The 23,234-nt window shown below is 35.7% G+C and overlaps 1 protein-coding gene across 2 annotated transcripts; it reads right to left on the reverse strand.

Annotated features, from left to right (window-relative positions):
* Positions 1–2,396: 2,396 nt before the first annotated feature.
* On the reverse strand, positions 2,397–4,588 carry LOC123265728 (uncharacterized protein DDB_G0275275-like). Of its 2 annotated transcripts, XR_006509641.1 has the most exons (3): positions 3,762–4,588; positions 3,283–3,566; positions 2,397–2,731 (listed from the first exon to the last, which is right to left on the reverse strand). XR_006509641.1 is itself a non-coding variant. In XM_044729604.1 (2 exons), exons 1-2 carry the CDS (start codon positions 4,501–4,503, stop codon positions 3,394–3,396), a joined length of 915 nt encoding a protein of 304 aa, XP_044585539.1. In that variant the 5' UTR covers positions 4,504–4,588; the 3' UTR covers positions 3,256–3,393. The 2 variants fall into 2 exon arrangements, 1 of the variants encoding a protein (XP_044585539.1); XM_044729604.1 differs by lacking the exon at positions 2,397–2,731 and having other exon boundaries at positions 3,256–3,566.
* Between the last annotated feature and the right edge of the window lie 18,646 nt (positions 4,589–23,234).

The raw sequence follows: 23,234 nt of genomic DNA on the forward strand, positions 1-23,234 counted from the left end.
ATTTACCTATAACAAATTAAAGCGAATTATTAGCGGTTAATTTAAGCAATTTAAATTATAAAATAAGCGAAATGCGGTTTATTAACAAAAAGCGAAAGTAAAGAAATACTAATGGCGACTTGATGCAGCGAAAGCGTAGAAGCGAAAGATAATAACAATAGTCCGTCTTCTTCCTCGTTGAGTTGGGGAAGAAGGCTATTGCGCATGTCTAGTAGGAGCGATCAGCCAATAAAGCGGTCGATTCATGACGTGATCGAGAGGCTGATTTTCTATTGGCGGTTCGATTTTTGCGGGAACTAGCGGTGGACAGGTGCGTCTCTTGAATTTGGGAGTCCCCCAGGAGCGAGTTAATCGCTACTGGGCCTTGTTCACCGAACAACAGTCATTATAAGAAAAACTTTATCTGAGATAATTACACCTACGGTGCAATTAAGTTATTCTGGCACTGGGAGAAAAGTACATAACATTGGCAAAGAAAATTTTAGTGCTACTCATACTTACAATTGTTTAAAAGGTATGATGTATATGTTTAAAATCTACATTTGAATAAATTTATGTTTCAACTAAAAATATTTTTAATTTCAGAGGTTGTTGAAGAAAAGTTTGGGGACTCTGATCAGTCTAAATCATTAAGAGTGAAGCTCGGCAGTTTTCTTGCCAATGCAGGGGACAGAGATGGAGGTCGCCGTCAACGAGCTATTAACAGCGATAACAATATTCAAAATAATAATAATAATAATAACAAAAACAATAATAACAGCCAATAATTAATTACTATTTTAAAATTACTTATTTTCTTTTTTAAAAACTTAATTACTTTTGCATTATTTAAACTTATTATTACGGTGCAATATTCTTTTAAAATATTTAAAATAAAAATAATTTAATATTATAAATTAATATATTTATCAAATAAATATAAATGTTTCTAAATAAAAAATTTTTTTATTACTAAATTAAAAATAATTAATAATAATAATAATATGTTCGGCAGAGGTTTGTATGCAATGCTTGGCCGACATTCTAATGTTACGCTCGGCCGCTGCTTGAATCCTATGCTCGGCCACTGCTTGGATCCTATGCTCGGCCGATCACAGGATCCGATATCGGGATGGCGTTACAACCCGATACTCGCCCAGTCTTCGGCCGACGACATATTCGGATACTTGGCCGATACTTTTAAATCGGCTGCCTGGCTTGGCCCATTAATGGGCCGATCCTCATTTTTTGTATGGGTAGGGTGTTTCAAAAAAAGACAAATTTTTTTTTTTTTCTTTTGGTGTCTAAAAATTGATAGTATACCTAAAAACAAAAATTTTGGCGCCCATGTGAGCTCTTAATATCAATAGTAAGATTTGCCTGTATCCATTTCTTTATTTTCCATTTAAATAACACGGGAAAAATTTTTTTTAATTTTTTAATTTTTATTACTTTGGAACGGTTCATCGTAACAACAATTTGAAAAATGATATTAGTAGGAAATTTTACGCTCTACAAAAAACGTTTGAAGACCAAAGTTCCTCACATTAACGGCTTCAAAGATATCCGCGGTCAAAGATAACACTAATAAAAAATTTATAATATTTTCCAATAAAACTACAAAAAAAATATCATATGCTATATTTTTATTATTTTTTATGTTAAATTACTTCAATTCCGTTAACCTGAGACTGTAAACTTTTTTTTTTACTAATTAATTCAATACTTAACTCACGAAATGCACTAATATATAAATATAAACGTTAAAAATATCTTATAAATGATTTTTTGGTCTCTTTTATAACAAATTTATTTTTTTTTTTTACTAAATATTAAGAAATTTAATTGAACAATTAATTCTTTATAACAAAAAACTATATTTACAACTTGTTACAACAATTTTTCAACTTGAAAATATTACAGTTTTATAAAATTACTTTTATTGCAATTAGGATATTGTTTTCTATGTTCTGTCACTACTTGCAACAAATATTGAAGCTGTTCTTCATCTTTCGTTAAGCATCGATTATACTGCTCTATCAATGCCACGCCGCGTTCTGCTACATCATTCACAACTTGAAGTTTCCCGAAATACTCCAAGTTTTCTAAGAAATTCGGATTCTGAGGCCACAAAGTAACATCCTCATCAATGAACTCATACGACAAATCAAACGATTCAAATATATTAATCGATCTCATAGACATAAATTGACTAAGATCTTTATTTAATAATGACTCTAAATTTTTCTTATCTATTATAAAGCGATTTGTTGTAGTTTCATTGGCTTTACAGTTTTTAAGAGCATGAACTGTTCTTTTTTTTGTTCCAACAAACATTTTTATCAAAGAGAGATAAAACAGACAGCTCGTTGTTTAAATACCACAAGTGATCGGCTAATTTTTGTGAGTATGTCTGTGAAAGACTATTATTAAATCTTTCATATGAAATTAATTCTTTAATCAAAGTTAAATCATTATTAGGTGCTGTTATAGCACACGGCGCAGTGAACCAAGCTTTTAAATAGAATATTATGATAAATAAACAAAGTTCTCGTAATCCATCTATTTCCGATTTAGTAAGATGAAATTCATTTCTGAATAAAAAAATTTTTAAACTATATATTGCTTTAGCCATCCACCTTGCATGATGGACCGCTCCAGGATGCTTAAATGTAATATTTGTGGTAGTCGTACCCAAAAATATTAATGATAATTCCAGAAGTTCACGGTAATCGTCTCGACAATGATCCATCTACAAAAAAAGTTATAAGTCAAAATGAAATTGATTATATCGCAATTTCAAAGTTGAGAAGACTAATTATTATTAACTGATGTGAGGTAAAAGTTGTAAAATATTTTACAAACGCAATTTTAATCGTTAAAGATGATTGAAAGTATAACAGTCATGTGAAACTGATTTTCAATATTTTTAATCACGACGGCAAGTTAATTAATCAGAGTAAAATTGATAATTGAGGAGCTTATTTTCAAAAGGGTATCTTTTGATTTTTGATTAATCGAGACAAAAAACTAGTTATCTTCAATTATAAATATTTGTATTGAACTTTTTTTAATTTAGCTATAAAGTGCAATCGGTTATGAAGCTGCAATTCGATTTTCATTTATAAATGTTCATAATTCTCAAAGTAATTAGTATTTAAAAGTTCAGAAAACTGGTATTTTAAAATATGAAAAGATACCCTTTTGAAAATCAGCTCCTCAATTATACTGAACTTTATACATTTTTCTTTTCCACTTTAACATCAGTTAATAATTCTTCAGCGCTGGATTAAAAAATTTTACTTCTATTTGATTATTAACGAATTTCAAAATCTCATCTTTGATTGGTGTTATTACTTCCAAAACTTTTTTGTCACAAATACCAGCCGTAAAGTTTGATTGGTCAATTTCATTTCACTTCTTTTTAAATCTCTGATAAATTGGAACGTTTGGGCCAGACGAAGCAGGCCAGTATACTTCAAATGCACTTCGAAGAACAATTTCAAAAATATGGTGTCGGCATGGCAAGTACAACAGTTTTCTACTAAGAGCCTTTTCTACTAATACACATGCACCATTTCTGATTCCTGAAAAAATAAAATGAGAATTGCTAGTGAAGTATCGATTTTTTAGAGTAGTACGGAGAAATCTTTTCAATTTGAAAAAAAAAATAATTCATAACTTGGAAATTAATGGTTAATACTAAAAATCTGATTTGATTTAGCATTTAAACATTACGGTAATCAACCATGTTATATTTTTTTTATTAATAAATTATTTACCCGTATTTGACGCCGTAGTATCAGAACACAATGCTTTGATGTTGTCAGTATTAATATCCCATTGTTTTACTGTTTTAATAATAGCTGAAGCTTGGTTTTGTCCAGTCCCAGATTCTAGTTTAGGAACTCCTAACAGTTGAAATTTACCTGATGATGATAAAATAATCGGAAGCCGGTCAACTTGTTCTGTACCTGTAATATCTGATAACAGTTTTCCATCAAAATGTAGTACATAATTGTCAGTTTCCAGATTAGTCTTCAGATTTAACGCCGCTTCTTTCCGGAATTTTTCCCTTGCTCGGTGAATAGTCACATGACTAAAGTTTACGCTTGCATAATCAATGTTCAAGCAAGATAATAAAGCAGCAATAATGTAAGTCGCCATCCTACTAGTCACGTTAGCTCTATCCAAAGCCGCAGCAAGTTCTGGTGTCATTATATCAATTTTTGGAACTTGTTGTTTTGGCATTTCATCTTCATAATCAGAGATTATACGAGAAGTATTACTTTTCAAAGATTTCTGGGATAATTGAGATGGATGACTTGATATTTTATGATTAGCAACATCATCAGTCTCAACTGCACAATAATAGTTGACATTGTCGTTATCAAACTCTCCGACATTATTATTACTATCATTACCATTATTATTATAGTTTTTATCATTGCTATCAATGTTCTCTTCACTATTATTATCACTATTATTGTTATTATTATCATAATTGCTGATATCAACATCCATGTCTTCGACATCTTCTAAAATTGGTTGAGAATTATATGAAATAAAACCACGTCGACTGGAAGATTTTTGTCCCAAATAAAATAATCTTTTTCTTTGTCCAGTATATTTAAAACATCTGCATGAGCTACATCAAATAGTTTATATAATTTATCCTGAAAAACGAATTCCTTTTTTTTGAGACTTTGACTTTTCATTTTACGGTTTTTTTGTAAATTCTTCCATCGATTGTGATTTGAGATTAGTTTCAAAAAAGCAGATCTTTTCTCTCTTGTCGGGATTTGTGCCGCACACCAAATTTCAAAAACTTTGTCGATAGTGATTGATATACTTTCTTTAACTGAAAAATTTTTCGTATCAAGATAATAAAATAAAAGCGACATAACCTCTTTCAGAGAGGGTAATTTTTTTCCAACTAATTCACTTAACACATCACCAATCAAGTACACTGTTTTCACCATTATGGTCACAAAATTTATAACTAATATATTTTAACTAATTAAATTAATAATATAACGGATTGAAAAAACAGTCAGTATCAATGAACAAAGACAATGACGAGAAGATATAGTAAAGCGTTGAGAGCAAAGCAACTAAATGAAGTTAGTACCGAACAACCAGGCTTACCAACACAGAGCTTATTAGCTACAACACTCAAATTAAATGAGTATAATACTCTGTACCGACAGAGCTAAATAAAAGCTCTGTTGATATTTTTCAAATAAAAACATTTGATCCAAGTTTTATAGTAGATTTAATTGATTTAACGTATTTACAGAATTTTCATATTATTTTGAATAATATGCAATGATGAGTGTTTGGTGAGTTTGTGTAATAAGGAACTTTACATTTTCCTCTTACAAAAATTTATAAATTTTATAAAATATAAAATAAATTTGTTATAAGAAAGACCAAAAATCATTTATGTGACATTTTTAACGTTTATATTTATATATTAGTGCATTTCGTGAGTTAAGTATTGAATTAATTAGTAAAAAAAAAAGTTTACAGTCTCAGGTTAACGGAATTGAAGTAATTTAACATAAAAATAATAAAAATATAGCATGTGATATTTTTTTTGTAATTTTATTGGAAAATATTTGAAATTTTTTATTAGTGTTATCTTTGACCGCGGATATCTTTGAAGCCGTTAATCTGAGGAACTTTGGTCTTCAGACGTTTTTTGTAGAGCGTAAAATTTCCTACTAATATCATTTTTCAAATTGTTGTTACGATGAACCGTTCCAAAGTAATAAAAATTAAAAAATTAAAAAAAATTTTTCCCGTGTTATTTAAATGGAAAATAAAGAAATGGATACAGGCAAATCTTACTATTCATATTAAGAGCTCACATGGGCGCCAAAATTTTTGTTTTTAGGTATACTATCAATTTTTAGACACCAAAAGAAAAAAAAAAAAAATCGTCTTTTTTTGAAACACCCTAATACAGACATACGGACATCATCGCAAAAACATTAAGGGAAGCTTCCTAGGACCTCAAAACGTCAAGATCTGATGAGAACTCGATTTTCCAAAAACGGGGTAAAACCAATAACTTCCCGATTTTTGAAAATTTTTAATTTTCTTAGCGGGAAGTTAAAAATTTTTTCAAAGGTAGTTTTTTTTAAATAACTTTCAAACGGCTTTATCGATTAACTTCAAAAACTAATCAGCTCTTAATCTTGAAAAACCACGTTGATTGCCGCTAATTCGGTCAAAATCGGTTGATTCGTTCGAGAGATATCATGCAGGAAAGAAAACCCAAAAAAGTGTTTCTTTGGAACTACTCCGAAATTTCTTGTTTGATCAATTCAAACTTAAAGATTAATTATGAGGCTTAGAAAACTGCGTAGATTGCCGCCAACCGTAAGAAAATCAGTTCATTCATTAAAAAGTTATTGCAGTTTGAAAACTAAAAAAATAGTGTTTTATCAAACTTCTATTAGACTTTTGAGCTCGAAAAGCTTAAAAGCATAGCAAAGTTATCTCTTTAAGCTCGGAGAGCTCAAAACAACACATAAACTGTATTTTTGAGCTCAAAAACGGCATAAGTGCAATTTTAAGCATCCAGGTATGGAACTAACGGGAAGTTGCAGGGATGGCCTTCAGGGTCAACCTTTTTCCTAATTTTTTATTACTATAAATATCAAGATTTAAAAACAACAACAATAAATATAGAAATATTTAAATGATCTACTTAAAAAGAACCAATAAAACATATACCCGTCATAAGCTAACATCTTCCGACACTGTAAAATAATTTAATTATTTTATTGGAGTACAGATTGCACAGAGCTGAGAAATTTTGAGTACAGTTTTGTTTTTGCCAAATAAAATATTATTACATAAAAAAATATTGAATAGAAATTTTCAAAAGCGTGCCATCACTTATAAAGTACTATTTAGTAGGGTGATTCAAAAAAACTTTTTAATTTTTTTTTTTAACTCTTGCCCTTTCAAATGTTTCTATTTCATAAAAAAAATCCTCACCAAACACGAGCCCTATAGCTCAACTCTAAGGGGTCGCTTTTTTTATTTTAGTTTCCCATTTAATTAACATGGAAAAAATTCTTTTTTTTTTAAATTGAATTTACACATAATTTACGCAATTTTTTACAAAAAACGATTTTATTTTCTCAAAATAGAGTCTTTGAGCTTTACAAAACTCAAAGACAAAGTATAATTATCTCTACAAAAAGACTAGTTACAGCCATTTAAAAATGACTAAATTTCGAAATTTAAAGAAATAGTTCGCAATTCGGTCATTCTATGTCAGATCGACAAATAGTTGGAATCGATCGCTTTCGATTTGGACAAATTTTTATCAAAAGTTTTCGTTTATCATAAAACGAAGTTCTGCCAAAGGAAAAACAATAAAAAAATTTTTTTCAAAAGATATGCAAATTCAAAATTTCGCAATTTTTTCAGTTTTTCAATTTTGTTTTTGTAATATCTCGAACGCTATTGTAGATATGGGAATGACCTTTTGTTTGTTTAAAAGGGGACACTTAGGGTTATTGAAAAAAAAATTAGGAAAACGGTTGACCCTAAAGGCCATCCCTGCATGGCCAAAATCATCCCTGCATGGCCAAAAGATCATGTCAAAAAAAATAAAAAAAAGTTGAAAGTTTGGTTAAAATGTTACGTAATACTTGAACGTTTCCTTAATTAATTCAAATTCGATTAAATTTTGTTTGATTCAACGTAAAAAATTAGGAAAATGGTTGACCCTGAAGGCTATTCCTGCAACTTCCCGCCAATTCTATGCCTAAACGCTTTAAACTGCACTTATCGCGTTTTTGAGCTCTTCGAGCTCATAAATACAATTTGTGTTATTTTGAGCTCTCCGTGCTCAAAAAAGTAGCTTTTGTATGCTTTTGAGCTCAACAGTTTGATAGAAGTTTGATAAAACACTATTTTTTGAACTTTCAAATCGCAATAACTTTTGAATGAATAAACCTATTTTCACGCGGTTGGTAGTATTCAACGAGGTTTTTTAAGCTTCATGGATAATCTTCATGTTTAAATTGAAAAAACGAAAAATTTCGGAGTATTTCCGAAAAAAACACTTTTTTCGGTTTTCTTTCGTCAACGATAACTCACAAACGAATCAACTGATTTTGACTGGACTGGCAGCGATCGACGTGGTTTTTTGATGTTAAGAGCTGATGTTTTTAGAATTGATCGGTAAAGCCGTTTAAAAGTTATTCCAAAAAAACCACTTTTGAAAAAATTATTTTTTGTAGTTTTTTTGCGATTTCTCAAAATCTACTGGTCCTAATCGTTCCAAAGTGTATTTAAAATCTGAATCGGTCAAGCCGTTCAAAAGTTATAAGAGGTTTACATACATCCACGTACACACACACACACACACACACACACACACACACACACACACACGCACACGCACGCACGCACACACACACACACACACACACACACACACACACACACACACACACTCGGGGCAGAAGAGATACTGCTACCGGGCGCGTCTCCCCGAGCGGATGGGAGAACGCTCGCTGTCCTTGGATGACACTTAATCTCTTAGTTGATGAGGTACAGCGGGTAGGAGCCAAGCAAAATAACCAAACAAAATACGCTCCCGTGGACAAAACTCCCCTTTAATGGGTTGGTCGCACTAACTGACCTAACAAGACGATCGTTCTCTGCTGTGACCCACTGGGAGTGACCGGAACCTGTATCGTAGTTTCCGACGATGCAGGCCACGGCTGATGTGAGCTTGCTCTACCGAGGTGTAAGTTGCAGCAGTGGATCAGGAGCCAGCCACTTCGGGCCTTGATCAGGAAGTACGCAGTGAGTGTTAGAGATCGGAATCTTCACCGCCCCGAGCAAGTCTAGTCCGTTCGTGTATTCCGGGACTGGCTAAGTGTCGGCTAGGCCTCAGGGAACTGGAGTAGGAGTACTATCTCCGAGGGTACACCCGTTCCTAGTTATGACAACCCGCTCCACTCCGTACGATGCGCTGGTAAATCAAAAAGTATGAGTAATTTACAGGAAACAAACAAGGTGGAAACAGGCTTCATGCCCAACAAACAGCGATTGAAACAAGCGCTGACATGAAGAGAACGCAAGCGTTGGAGCGCCTTGAGAAGCTAACCATTGAGCTGCAAGAGTTTGTCCAAACTAAGGTCAATATCCACAAGGAGATAAAGACCAAGACAACCGGTGTGGTCAATGCTCTTGGAAGATTCAAGAAACTGGACGAGGAATGGCAGTCATCACGACGCCGCAAGGAAACTGAAAATGAGACGGAAGAAGCAATGGACACTGGAGCCGACGGTGACGGTGAATCTGCTGCTGAGGACAAGGGTGAAACTGACACAAGGTCTGGAAAGAGAAAGGACCGAGATTCGCCAGAGTCAACCGACAAAGTCACAAAGAAGAAGGACTTGAAAAAAAGCCCTCTCCAACGACTGGCAGGGCAGGGCGACGAACCCAAGAAGACGACTGACTGGGAAAAAGTACAGTCTAAGAAGGAGAAGAGAAGGCTAGCTAGAGAGCAACTCTCAAAACAGCCGCCGAAGGAGCCCAGGCCAGAGCCTAAGTGGAAAAAACCACGCAAATGGATCAGACCCGACGCACTGATCATCTGCCCGGCCGAGAAAACAAAATATACTGAGATTCTGCGTCGTATAAAGCAGGACGTCCCAGATGAGCAGGTTCGTTCAACTGTGGATAAGATCAACAAGACCAGAAGTGGGGACTTGTTGATCACGATTTCGAGGAAGAGCACTGACAAAGGCCAAGGTCTGCAAAAGACGATCGCGGACATCCTTAAGGAGGAGGCCAAGGTGATTTGCAAGGGGCCACAGGAGACCATCGAGATCCGAGATGTCGATGACGACACGACGAAAGAGCATATTCAGACCGCTCTAAAGAGGGAAGCTGGAGAAAGTTGTGAAATCCCACTAGAGGCAATCAAGATCCGTAAAGCCTTTAGGGGTACACAGACAGCCACAGTGTCACTACCAGCAGCTGCAGCACAAAAGTTACTGGAGGGAAACTGCAAAATAAGGATAGGCTGGTCTAATTGCCGAATGAGAGCAACGAAGAGACCCATACAATGCTTCAAATGCTGGCACTTTGGGCACTTCGGATCGCAGTGCAAAAGCGAAGTCGACCGGTCTAAACTCTGCATAAGGTGCGGAAAAGAAGGACACAAAATTGCTGATTGTAAAAATCCAGCTAAATGTGCACTGTGCTTTGAACGGCACGGCGTAGAAAAGGCGGCTCACCATGCAGGCACGAACAGATGCCCCATCTTCCAAGAAGCGCTCCAGAAGATAACGAAGCCAAGAACATGAATATAGTGCAGCTCAACCTCAATCATTGTAAGGCTGCGCATGACCTGCTCATGCAAACTGTGCGCGAATTAGAGGCAGATGTAGCACTTATAAGTGAGCCTTATAGACATCTGAGTAACCAACCCTGGGAATCTGACAGCACTAACAAAGCCGTCATCTGGTCCTGCGGTAAATGTCCTTTTCAGAGAACAGTCAACAATGAAGAAGCTGGCTTCGTAGCAGCATGGGTAGATGGCATCCGCTTCTACAGTTGCTATAAACCACCTAGTCTCTCTAATGACCATTTTGAAGACTTCCTTGATCGGCTAACTGAGGACGCAAGAAAACACTTTCCCGTGGCAATAGCTGGTGACTTCAATTCCTGGGCAACAGACTGGGGCAGCAAGTTCACTAATACACGTGGAAAAGCACTTCTCGAGGCAATGGCCACTCTGGACGTGATCCTTCTTAATACCGGTGACACGCCAACGTATACTAAAGGAGAGGCAAACTCAACTGTCGACCTTACATTTGTCAGCAGTTGCTTAGCTCGAAGAGGTTTTTCTTCGAAAGTATTGAACATCTATACAGCCAGCGACCATAGTGCGATACTATAGGAGATATCAACTGGCCAGAAACTAACAAGAGACAACAGGAGCGCTAGCGCGGTTGGGTGGAAAGTTAAGTCTCTCGACCCCACTGCTTTAGTAGTAGCCTTAGACTGCAATCCGATCATCGTAGAAACTGCTGAAGAGAAGACCAAGGACCTAATGAGAAGAGTCACCCAGGCTTGCGACGCTAGTATGTCTCGGAAACGTCGCATAAATTCAAGACCTTCAATGCACTGGTGGAACGATCACATTAGCATTCTACGCTCAAAGTGTCTTAAAAAAAGAAGAAAGTCTCAGCGTGGCTACAGACGATCTAACTCCGCAGAGCTGTTGGCAGAGTATAAAAAGGCCCGTCGAGAACTGAACAGAGCCATCAAAGAAAGCAAAAGACGTTGCTGGAAGGAACTGGTCGCAGAAGTTGAGAAAGATCCATGGGGCAGACCGTATAAGGTGGTTATGACCCACTTGAAATGCCAACCAATGCCATCACCTACGTGTCCACAACTCCTAGAGAAGATTGTTACTACGTTGTTTCCCCAACAGCTGGTATTCACCTGCAAGTTGGAGCAGCTCAATTCTGAAGACATCCCAACTATCACGTTGGACGAGTTAATAGAGGCAGGAAATCGAGTAGGAAATAATAAGGCGCCGGGATTGGACGGAATTCCTAATATTGCTCTGAAATCAATCCTTAGGGCAGCACCAACATTATTCCTGGACGTTTACGATACATGCCTGAAGGAAGGGACTTTTCCCCAGAAGTGGAAACAGCAACGGCTAGTGTTACTTCCGAAGGGGAAAAAGCCGCCGGAAGAACCGTCATCCTACCGACCACTCTGCATGTTAGACACGGCCGGCAAGATATTCGAGCGCATAATTCATCAGAGAATAGAGGCTTTACTCGATCCACTCCTAGCAGAGAACCAGTTTGGTTTCCGAAAAGGACGGTCAACTCTGGATGCTATCAAATTGGTTGTTGATATAGCCAAGGATGCAATCGCCGGAACGAGATGGAAAGGTGGAAAGAAGAAATACTGCTTGGTGGCTGCTTTGGACATCAAGAATGCCTTCAACTCCGCTAACTGGGACTGCGTTATGCGGGCTCTAGAAGAGAAAAACATACCAGGATACCTTCGCAGAATAGTAGCGAGCTACTTCACGAACAGGCTCCTGAAATATGACACGACGAATGGTACGGAAGTGTACGAAATCTCCGGAGGAGTGCCACAGGGATCAGTCTTAGGTCCTCTGCTATGGAACATCATGTATGATGGCCTCCTGAGAATAGCATTGCCTACGGGAGTCAAACTTGTAGCATATGCGGATGACGTAGCTGTCGTGATTGTCGCAAAGCACCTCGAAGAGATAGAAATGGCATTTGATATTACATTCAGACGAGTCAATTTGTGGATGGACATGATGAACTTGCAACTAGCCAAGCATAAAACCGAGGCAGTGCTCATCACCAGCAGAAAAACGGTAGAAACCATCAAGTTGAGAGTCGGAGAACAAGAAATCACATCACAACCATTTATCCGTTATCTGGGAGTGATGCTGGATGCACGACTCAACTTCAAACAACAGGTGGAACATGTCAGTGCCAAAGCGTCAGTAGTGAGGGCTAGTCTCGCACGGCTGATGCCTAACATCGGAGGCCCAATGCAGAGCAGGAGGCTACTATTGTCATCAGTAGTCACATCAGTGCTCACTTACGGAATATCCATTTGGGCTGATGCACTGGAAACCCAAGAATCATGGAGAAAAGCTGGACCAATATACCGACTGAGTGCCCTACGAGTAGCTAGTGCCTTCCGCACTATATTAGAAGAAGCAGTGTGCGTCATTGCTGGAACCCTAACTCTTAGAGTTCTAGCAGAGGAAAGACGGGCCCTTTACCAACGAAAAAGGTCAACTGCACTGAGCCCGGAAGAACTTAGAATTGAAGAACGGCAGAAGAGCATAGGCCGATGGCAACTACAATGGGATGCTGCAGAGAAGGGTAGGTGGACGCACCGTCTCATACCTCGGATCGACATTTGGCTTAATCGGAATCACGGTGAGGTCAATTACTATCTTACGCAGATGTTGTCGGGACATGGGTGTTTTCGAGAGTATCTACACCGCTTTAAGCACGATGACTCTTCGGAGTGCCCGTCCTGCCCAGGAGCTGCTGAAGACGCGGAGCACGTCTTCTTTGTATGTCCTCGTTTCGATCCACAACGTGAAGAACTGGAGAGGATCCTGAACCAGAGAATGCAACCAGATTCACTAGTGAAAGCAATGTTGTCATCAGAAGCTGCCTGGAACGCTACCAACACGTTTGCAACAGAAGTCTTTAAAGACTTGCGTTCCACCGAAAGAAGAAGAGCAAATATCAGAAGATAGAAGGAAGGTAGTTAACACCTTAGCCACCAGAAGGAAGAGCAGTAGCTAGATCCTCCCTTCACGAAGTAATGCCTGACGGCGGTTTCCATGAGGGATTAGAGGAAAGAAGGAAAAGGGGTTTAGGGTTTAGTGGGTAGGGGCGTTAGTGTCGAGTTTTAGTATGACGCTGCGTCGAGTCGCCACATATCCAGGCCAAACAACTATGCCTAGAATCCGTAAAAAGGATTTCCCCCCCTAAGGGAGAAAAAAAAAAATAAAAAAAAAAAAACACACACACACACACACACGCTAAGTCTCTTAGTTGATGAGGTAAAGGGAGGAGGAGCCAAATAAAAAACGCTCCCGTGGACAAAACTCCCTTATAATGGGTTGGTCACACCAACTGACCTAGCAAGACGATCGTTCCCTGCTGTGACTTACTGGGAGTGTCCAGAACCCGTGTCGATTATTTCCGACGATGCGGGCCACGGCTGATGTGAGCTTGCTCTGCCGAGGTGTAAGTTGCAGCAGTGGATCAGGAGCCAGCCACTTCGGGCCTTGATCAGGAAGTACGCAGTGAGTGTTAGAAATCGGAATCTTCACCGCCCCGAGCGAGTCTAGTCCGTCTGTGTGTTTCGGGACTGGCTAAGTGTTGACTAGGCCTCAGGGAACTGGGGTAGGAGTACTATCTCCGAGGGTACACCCGTTTCTAGTTATGACAACCCGCTTCACTCCGTACGATGCGCTGGTAAATCAAAAAAGTATGAGTAATTTACAGGAAATGAACAAGAGTGGAAACGGGCTTTATGCCTAACAAGCAGCGATTGACGCAAGCGTTAAAATGAAGCGGTCGCAAGCGCTCGAACGCCTTGAAAAGCTTACCAGTGAGTTGAATGATTTCGTCCAATTAAAGGTCAACATTCACAAGGAGATAAAGTCCAAGACGACTAGTGTAGCTAACGCCCTTCAAAGGTTTAAGAAACTGGACGATGAATGGTGCTCATCATTGCAGCGCATTTCCCGTGCTACACCGGAGAAAACCTGTCAAGCTGTCGTCGTGACGAAGCAATGGACACCGGAGCCGAAGGTGACTGTGAATCAGTCGCTGAAGACAGGCGTGAAACTTTCGGCAAGCCTGGTAAGAGAAAAGAAAGAACCTCTCCAGACCCAACATTCAGCCAAGCAACAAAGAAGAAGGACCTGAAGAAAAGCCCTCTGCAAAGAACAACACTGCAAAACAACGGACAGATGAAAGCGTCAGCTTGGCAACGAGTTCAGTCTAAAAAAGAACAGAAAACGCAAAAGAAAGGGCAGCTCCCAAAGCAACCGCTGAAAGAGCCCCGGCCGGAACCTAAGCTGAAGAAACCGCGAAAGTGGATCAGGCCTGACGTTCTGATCATCCGTCCGGTTGAGAAGGAGAAGTACGCCGAAATATTGCCTCGTACAAAGCAGGCCGTCCCTGACGAACAGGTCCGCACAACCGTGGAAAAGACCCACAAAAACAAAACCGGGGACATGCTGATTACGCTTCCAAAGAAGAGTACTGACAAAGGCCAAGCTTTGCAAAAAGCTATCACGGACATTCTTCAAAAAGAGGCCGAAGTAATCTGCAAAGGACCGCAGGAGACCATCGAGATCCGAGACATTGATGATGACACGACGAAGGAGCACATTCAGACTGCCCTGAAAACGGAAACCGGGGAAACTTGCCAAATACCACTAGAGGCTATCAAGATCCGTAAGGCCTACAGAGGTACGCAAACGGCTAAAGTGACACTACCAGCAGCTGCAACACAACAGCTATTGGAAGGAAACGGAAAAATAAGGATTGGCTGGGTCAACTGCTCAATGAGAGCAACAAAGAGACCGATACAATACTCAAAATGCTGGCACTTTGGGCACTTTGGATCACAGTGCCAAAGTGAAATCGACCGATCTAAGCACTGCATAAGGTGCGGAAGAGAAGGACACAAGATTGCTGATCGCTAAAACCTAGCCAAATGTGTATTATACGTTGACGATCAAAGTGCGCAAGACGCTGCCCACCATGCTGGCATGATTTGCTTATACAAACCGTGCGCGAACTAGAGCTAGACTTAGTACTGATAGCAGAACCATATAAACATCTGAGTACCTAACCCTGGGAATCGGACAGTACCAACAAAGCTGTCATTTGGTCCTGTGACAAAGTACCATTCCAGAAGACAGTAAACAACAGAGAAGCCGGATTTGTAGCAGCATGGGCAGACGGAATTCGTTTCTACAGCTGCTATGCCCCGCTGAGTCTTTCTTTGGAACAATTCATCGATTTTATTGATCGTCTAATCGAAGATGCAAGGCAACACTTTCCCGTAGCAATAGCAGGTGACTTCAATTCCTGGGCAGTAGACTGGGGCAGCAAGTTCACCAATGCACGAGGAAAGGCTCTACTTGAAGCGATGGCCACACTAGATGTTGTCCTCCTTAACACTGGTGAGACACCAATATATTCAAAAGGAGAGGCAAGCTCTATAGTGGATCTTACGTTCGTCAGCAGCAGTCTTACGAGAGAAAGCTATTCTTGGGTAGTTATGAACACCTACACTGCCAGCGACCACTACGCCGTTCTTTGGGAAGTATCAACTGGCCAGAACCCTCGAAGAGCAACCAGACAAACTAACGCAGTTGGATGGAAAGTGAAAGCTTTTGACCCAGCTACTTTGAATGTAGCCTCAAACGAAGACCATTGTCATATATATATCTATATATATATATATATATATAGGGAAAGTGGGTTTCGTAGACCGTCAACCACGCAAAAACTACTGAACATATTGACATGGGACTAGGACCATTCGACGCGGAATGAATTGTAGATGGTTATAGGCTACTTATTTTTCGAATTCCATCAATCTTTTACCATTTCATTTCTATTTAACTTAGATAAACATTTTTCCCGCCCATAAAAACAAAAGACGAGCATTTTTCTTCAATTCATTTGTTTTTTTATCGGAAGGGTATTACGTTTTTGAGAATTTAGTTCCATCTACCATCGCGTGGGCGGATGCGTGGGCAGATGCATGGGCGGATGCGTGGGTGGAAAATTTCACTAATTATTTCATTTAGGCATGAAGGGTATTACGTTTTTTTGAGAATTTAGTTCCATCTACCAACGCGTGGGCAGATGCGTGGGCAGATGCGTGGGCGGATGCGTGAGTGTAATATATATAAGCGAAATAGAGTTTATTTGACTAAAGTTGACGTCAAAACTACTGAAGCTATCGGGATGGGACTGCTACCATTCAACGCAGAATTTTCCGTAGATGGTTATGGGCTACTTATTTTTTGGATTTCATCAACCATTTGTCATTTTTCTTACGATTTACTTTTACATACATTTTTTCCCGCTAAGAAAAACAAAAGACTCTCATTTTTTATTCATTTGTTTTTAATACGATTTTCTTTTGTTTTTATTACATAACCTTGATATTTGATTGATTTAACGTCATTTAAAAAAAGTTTAAGAAAAAGAAGCTTATTATTTTTGGTGAACTAAGTGTCGAAAATTTATGTTTATATGCTGATCGTATGTTTGGTTATGATAATTATCTGAAAATTAATTGGTTTCATGAAATAAAATAGTTAGATATCTATGAAATCTACTGAAAATGTTGTTGTTTATAAACTAGAACTTTTTGAAACATGAAACTTCAACCATATCTATTGAGATTTAATAACATTTACTAAAAATTTCCTTACAGCAAACGTCTCTTTAGCAGCGGGAAAAAAGTAATTGCTAGGTTTCCAAAACTTAACATTACATGTAGTAATTCGGTCAACGGATTAAAAATTTTATATACATATTATTTTTGCTGATTACATAACTTATAAATTGTTCTTATTGCGGGATCGCGGGAATGTATCTGATTAAAATGAATGCATTTTCCAAACACTGGGTATGTGAAAAATAAATTTGGCTACTTATTTAAATAGAATTCGTAAAAAACATGCTAAATTTATCTTCTATAAAATATTGATGTCACTGAGAAAATTTTAAATAACAAAAAAATTCTTTGCAATTGAAGCTAGACAGATTTCAACTTTACTTATGAGACTTGCAGTGACTTTAACTAAAATTTCAATACTCATTTGGAATCTGTACAAATCAAAACAATACTCTAATTAAATTTCAAGTCTAGATCTAAAAATGCAATTTTATAAAGCGCCCAGCGAAGCGGGCGGGTAACAGCTAGTATATATATATATATATATATATATAATGACAATGGTCTATGTTTGAGGCTCAATCACGCCTAAACCACTGATCATATCGACATAAAACTACGACAATTCGATGCGAAATTTTTCCTAGATGGTTTATGGCTATTTATTTTTCGAATTCCAACGTTCCTTCATTTTTTTATTGCTGTTTTACTTTTATGAACATTTATCCCGCTAGTAAAAACAAAAGACAAGCATTTTCTCTTGATTCTTTTTTTTTCATGGATTTCAACGGAGTATATTAAACGGATTATGTTCTTTTACATTCAGCTAAGAATCTACTCATACACTCTGGCGCACCCACCCGCTCACTCCCACTCACCCACTCCCACCTATACCCAATGGAATAACTGGTGAAAAACAAATTTTCTTATGAGCTCCACCGTCCATCTTATAGCATTAAATAAATATTTTTATTTTTAGATTCGAAATTTTGTTAATTTTTTTTTAATTTACTTGCGAACGGCTGGATTGATTGGGCTACATTTTTTTTGTTATCTTTAGAATTGTCAGGAGAAAGTTTTGTATGTAAGAAAATTTTAAAAATGTCCGCTAAGAAGTTAAAAATTTCGATGATAATCGAAGGATTTCCATCTATATAGTCCTCATCACGAAATCTCGGGAACCATAGGATTTAGAAATGTGAAACTTGGTAGAAATATTACTTTTGCTATGTAGAGGTCAGCTAAGAACGGATTTTAAGAAATTTATCCCCTAAAGGGGATTGATCCCCTATAGATTGATCCCCTATAGACTTTAAATTTGGTAGGAATCTTCTGTAAGAGATGTAAAAATGATTTATGAACGAATTTTACGATATCCCACCCCAAAGAAGATTGCGGGGGCGTTAACAATGAAAATTTTTAATTTTCAAACTATAGCTCCTATAGACTCCAAATTTAGTAAGAGTCTTCTATATATAACATAAAAATGATCTAAGAGCGGATTTTACAATGAATGACCTCCAATAAGGTTCGCGGGGGTGGGGGTTAATAAAAAATTTTAATTTCAAAATGTAGCTTCTAAAAATTCTAAATATAGTAGGAATCTTTTATTATTCATGTAAAGATCATCTCAAAATGGATTTCAATAAAGTCTACTTTCGACAGGAATTGCGGGGTGGGTGTTAAAATCTAAAATTTTAATTTCCAACCTGTAACTTCTTCAGACTTCAAATTTTGTGACGATCTTCGTGTATGTGCCCGTAAAAAAATATTCTGATCAGGCTTGATATGAGCTGATAAGGCCATATAAAATTTTTTGATATGTTCATATCTGGCCTGATATGATCTGATGTGTCCATATTTTATTTTTGTTATGTCCTGATATGGCCTGATATGAAAATTGGCCATATCAGGCTTGATCAAGCCTTATCAATTTGATATGTCTATATCAGACTTGATATAGCTTGATATGCTCATATATAATTTTACATTATTTCTTAATAGGTCCTGATATGGCCTGATATAACCTTATAAAGTTATATATACTTTGATCTATATATATATACTATATATGGATTAATATAGTCTGATATACTCATACCCTTATCAGCACATCAGTAGTCTTATATACTCATATAAAGACATACCCGAGTAAAAAAAACTATATAGCATTATATATGATTCACACATAATTATATAGAGGCATATGTAATTCATTTATAATTATATAGATGTATACATGATTCATATACAATTATATATGAATCATATAGAATTCTATATAATTTTTTTTACTCCAGTGGGTATGTTGTGATTACCATAAAACATTTTCTTTTTCTATCTAAGAGTCTATTACTCCAATGATTAACAATCTTTTAATATATAGTATTTTGCGGATGAAATGATAGAAACTTAAAAAAAAATTTAATTTCACAAAATTATTAGTTTTGTCAAGTTCAAAAATTGTTAGCCAGACCCTGCAGCAATTTATAGTTCCATATACTAAACAAATAATTGCATCAAACTTTAAGCTTTCAATTCTGATTTTACTTCGATTATTTTTTTAATTTAAAAGAAATTATAAATTCTAAAGCAACGAAGTACCTTAACAATATCGTAGAATCATTTTGCGATTTCAGGTATACATAGATAATTTGATAAATCTACATATAGATACAATTATTATATATAAATATTGATATTTAATAATTAATAAATTAGATAAAAAATTTTGTTCACTACGAACCGATCATGTATACGATTTGCATTACTTGTAGTTATAAAAAATTCTGCTCTTCAAGTAAGTCTCTTAGGTAAGCAGGTAGTGAATTAGCCTTTCAAGCGCCAGGTCAACGGTTCAATTCCAACTCACACCGATTTTTTTTTTCTATGGAACTAATTATTTATAATTATACCTAATTCTATTTAATTATATATGGCCATTTTTCATATATAATTATATAATATAATAATATATAATTTTTTTTTACCCGGGCGGGTATATAGTCTGATATACTTATATCAAGGCATATATAGTCTGATATGGCCAATTTCCATATCAGGCCTGATATGGAGGGTTTATATCAGGCTTGATATAGTCTGATCAGAAAGTTTTTTCACGGGTGGGGATATTCGTGTATTTTCTTACTGCAATCGGCTCTTTGGCAGCGGAGAAAAAGTCATTGAGAGGTTTCCAAAACTTAACTTTACATGTAGCTATCCAATCAACGGACTAAGAATTTTACATTTATTTTACTTTTGCAGATCACATAACCGATGAATTCTTTTATTGTGGGATCGCGGAAATGTAACAGATTAAAATGAATGCATTTTCCAAGCACTTGAGGTGTGGAAAAGAAATTTAGCTACTTATTTCAATAGAATTAATAAAAAGCATGAACAATTAATTATCTATAAAAAATTGATGTCACGGAGGAAATTTTAGTTAACAGAAAATTCGTCGCACTTGAACCTAGACAGATTTCAACTTCACATATGAGACTTGCAATGACTTTAACTAAAACTTTCAATGCTCATTTCAAATTTTTTTCTTCGTGTCAATTATTATTAATTTTTGGAAGAAAGCCACGAAAATGTTATAATGATTGCACATTGAAAGTTACAATGAATATTAGCCAGAAAAATCACATGGATGAAAGACACAGGCTAATTCAATGGAATTTGGAAATTGTGAAAGTCTAAACAATATCGATGCTTACAGTTCTATCCGCGGGGCATATTTATGTTCATACAAAAATGAAAAAAAAGAGAATAATAAAAATATAAAAATGAAACATAAGATTTAATTTATTTCCTTTTTCAATTCGCCCAGCGAAGCGGGCGGAAAACGGCTAGTATATATATATATATATATATATATATATATATATATATATATATATATATATATTTATACATATATATATATTAGAGTGTTTCAAAAAAACAAACTATTTTTTTTTTTTTCGAAGAACTTTGAAAATTCTTCAGAGTATCCCTAATCGAAGACATTGTGAAAATCTCAGCCCTTAATATTAATGTATAGAGGTGGCTGTAATTAATTTTTTATTTCCATTTAAATAACATAGAAAAAAATTTTTTTTTACTTTTGAATTTTGCTAGTCAACAACGAAGCATTTTATAGATATGATCGATACATATTCTTGTAGAAAATTTAACGATCTACAAAAATTGTTTGAATGAATATATGCGTACGGAGAACCATTTCGGAGTTATCAGGCCTTAAACATCGAAGTGTTTAAAAAAATAATAATATTTATTTATAAATACGAAAAATCGACTTAAATCACTTAAATAAACAATATTATATATCAAAAAATTAAAATGATAAATTTATGATAAAATTTCATGAATTACGAAGTTATAATTTTTCACTATTTTTAAAAAATTTTTTGCTTTTTTAAAAATAAATTATAAACATGAAAAAGAAAATTATTTATTAATTGATAAAATTTATGAATTATCATATTTTTTAAATTGTCATGTACTGTTATTAACGAAATAGTTTTAAAAATTCTAGGTTATGTAATTTAACTCAGTGCTATATAGTTACATAGTACTTCAATTGAACAATCAATTTTTATTGAATTGTTAGTATGATTTTTATAGAAATGATAATACATTAATTATTTCCGCTTTCTGCCGTCACAAACCTGTCTCTCTCAGAGCTTTTTTATCTTACATTACTTCGTAGTAAAACAACGTAATTGTTAATGTTTTAAACTAAAATTAGTTTAATATTATATTTAATTTATTTATAATTATTTATAATTGTGTTTATAAAATCTCATTGTTAAGCTTAAGATGGAGAAGCAAATTTATTTAATTGGTTATCAAATTACAAAATTTGTAGGAAGCAAACTGCCGAGCTTAAAAGAGGTTATGTCTCTTTTCTTTCATTATCATTGTTCTCAAAGCTTGACTATTAAGAAAAGTGCATTAATTACGGTTGAGAACGTATTTGATTTATGGTCTGAAGCTGGAATTCCGACTTGTGCGAAAAATTCTGCAGTAAGAAAACTCATTCGCCATCACACTGTTTAGAAAAATTTGCTAAAAAATAAAAATCAAAAGCTGTCATCTACTCAAAAAAAAAAAAAGTTTCTATTTTTTGTGCCAATATTGAGAAATTATTCGACATATCACATCACAAAGTAATGAAACTCATTAATGAAAGTCAAAAGTTATTTTTGCAAGGCCAAAGACAGTCAAATCGACAAGGTTTTCTCCATATTAATCCTCCAGTAAAAACGGTAGCTAATAATATTGATGAAGATAGAATTAGTGAGTGGTTTTTATTTTTAATTGTCACCTAGGGTAAATAGCACAAAAATCCTCAAAAAATAGTCATTTATAAACCTAGCATTATTTCATTTCCACAAAATTTTTTAAAGATAATTTTATTATCAGCAAAAAAATTACGTATCTTCTTACTGATTTTTTATGCACGAAGTATTTATTGAATTCTAACAATTGAATAAATTATGTTTTTAAACGTTTTTTTTTCAGTATTACCTTTTCTTAAATTGGTCAATAATTATTTTGAATATTTTCAGTTATTCTTGATTACAAGTTAAATATTTAACATTTTTCTTTTTTATTTTTATAAAATTAATTACAAATCCTGACTAACTTGAATGTCTCACACTTATTTTCTGTGCGTAACTTATACTGTGTCTGATATATTTTAAAATTTTTGGTTTTCTTTCAATCTCCGAGGATTCAAAAGTTAAACTTTTTATATTTTGCAAACGAAATTCAAAGTGATGAGAATAATACTGGATTATTATTAAGTCAAAAAACAAATTTAAGTTTAAGTCGAACTTCAAATGCAGCATCTGATTTCGAAGATGATATAGAGGTTTCACGGCAGTGAAAAAAACTTGAAATAATCACGCCTAAGCTTGTCAGTGCATTGGATCGTGCAAATGTAAGTAGCAGAAATGCTACTTACATTGTAGCTGCTACTTTAATCAGCGCGGGACTAGATATAAGTCAATATAATTTGAGTCACTCAACCATCCATCGTCAGCGTGAATTAGCGAGAAAAAGTACAATGGCAAATTTACAACAAAATTTAAAAGTTGATAAATGCGTTTTACACTAGGATGGGAAGATAATGCCTGACATTGAAACGCGCCAAGACGTGGACAGATTACCAATCGTATTATCAGCTTCGGGACAAGAAATACTACTTGGTGCTCCCAAAATTGACTCTGGAACTGGGG

Source organism: Cotesia glomerata, linkage group LG5 (assembly GCF_020080835.1).
Source record: "Cotesia glomerata isolate CgM1 linkage group LG5, MPM_Cglom_v2.3, whole genome shotgun sequence".
NCBI lineage: Eukaryota > Metazoa > Arthropoda > Insecta > Hymenoptera > Braconidae > Cotesia > Cotesia glomerata.

Coding starts and splice junctions, on each gene's coding strand:
- LOC123265728 (XM_044729604.1), bottom strand. CDS start 4,503: ATGGATGTTGATATCAGCAATTATGATAATAATAACAATAATAGTGAT. Junction 3,567..3,761: donor TACTACGGCGTCAAATACGG/GTAAATAATTTA, acceptor TTATTTTTTCAG/GAATCAGAAATGGTGCATGT.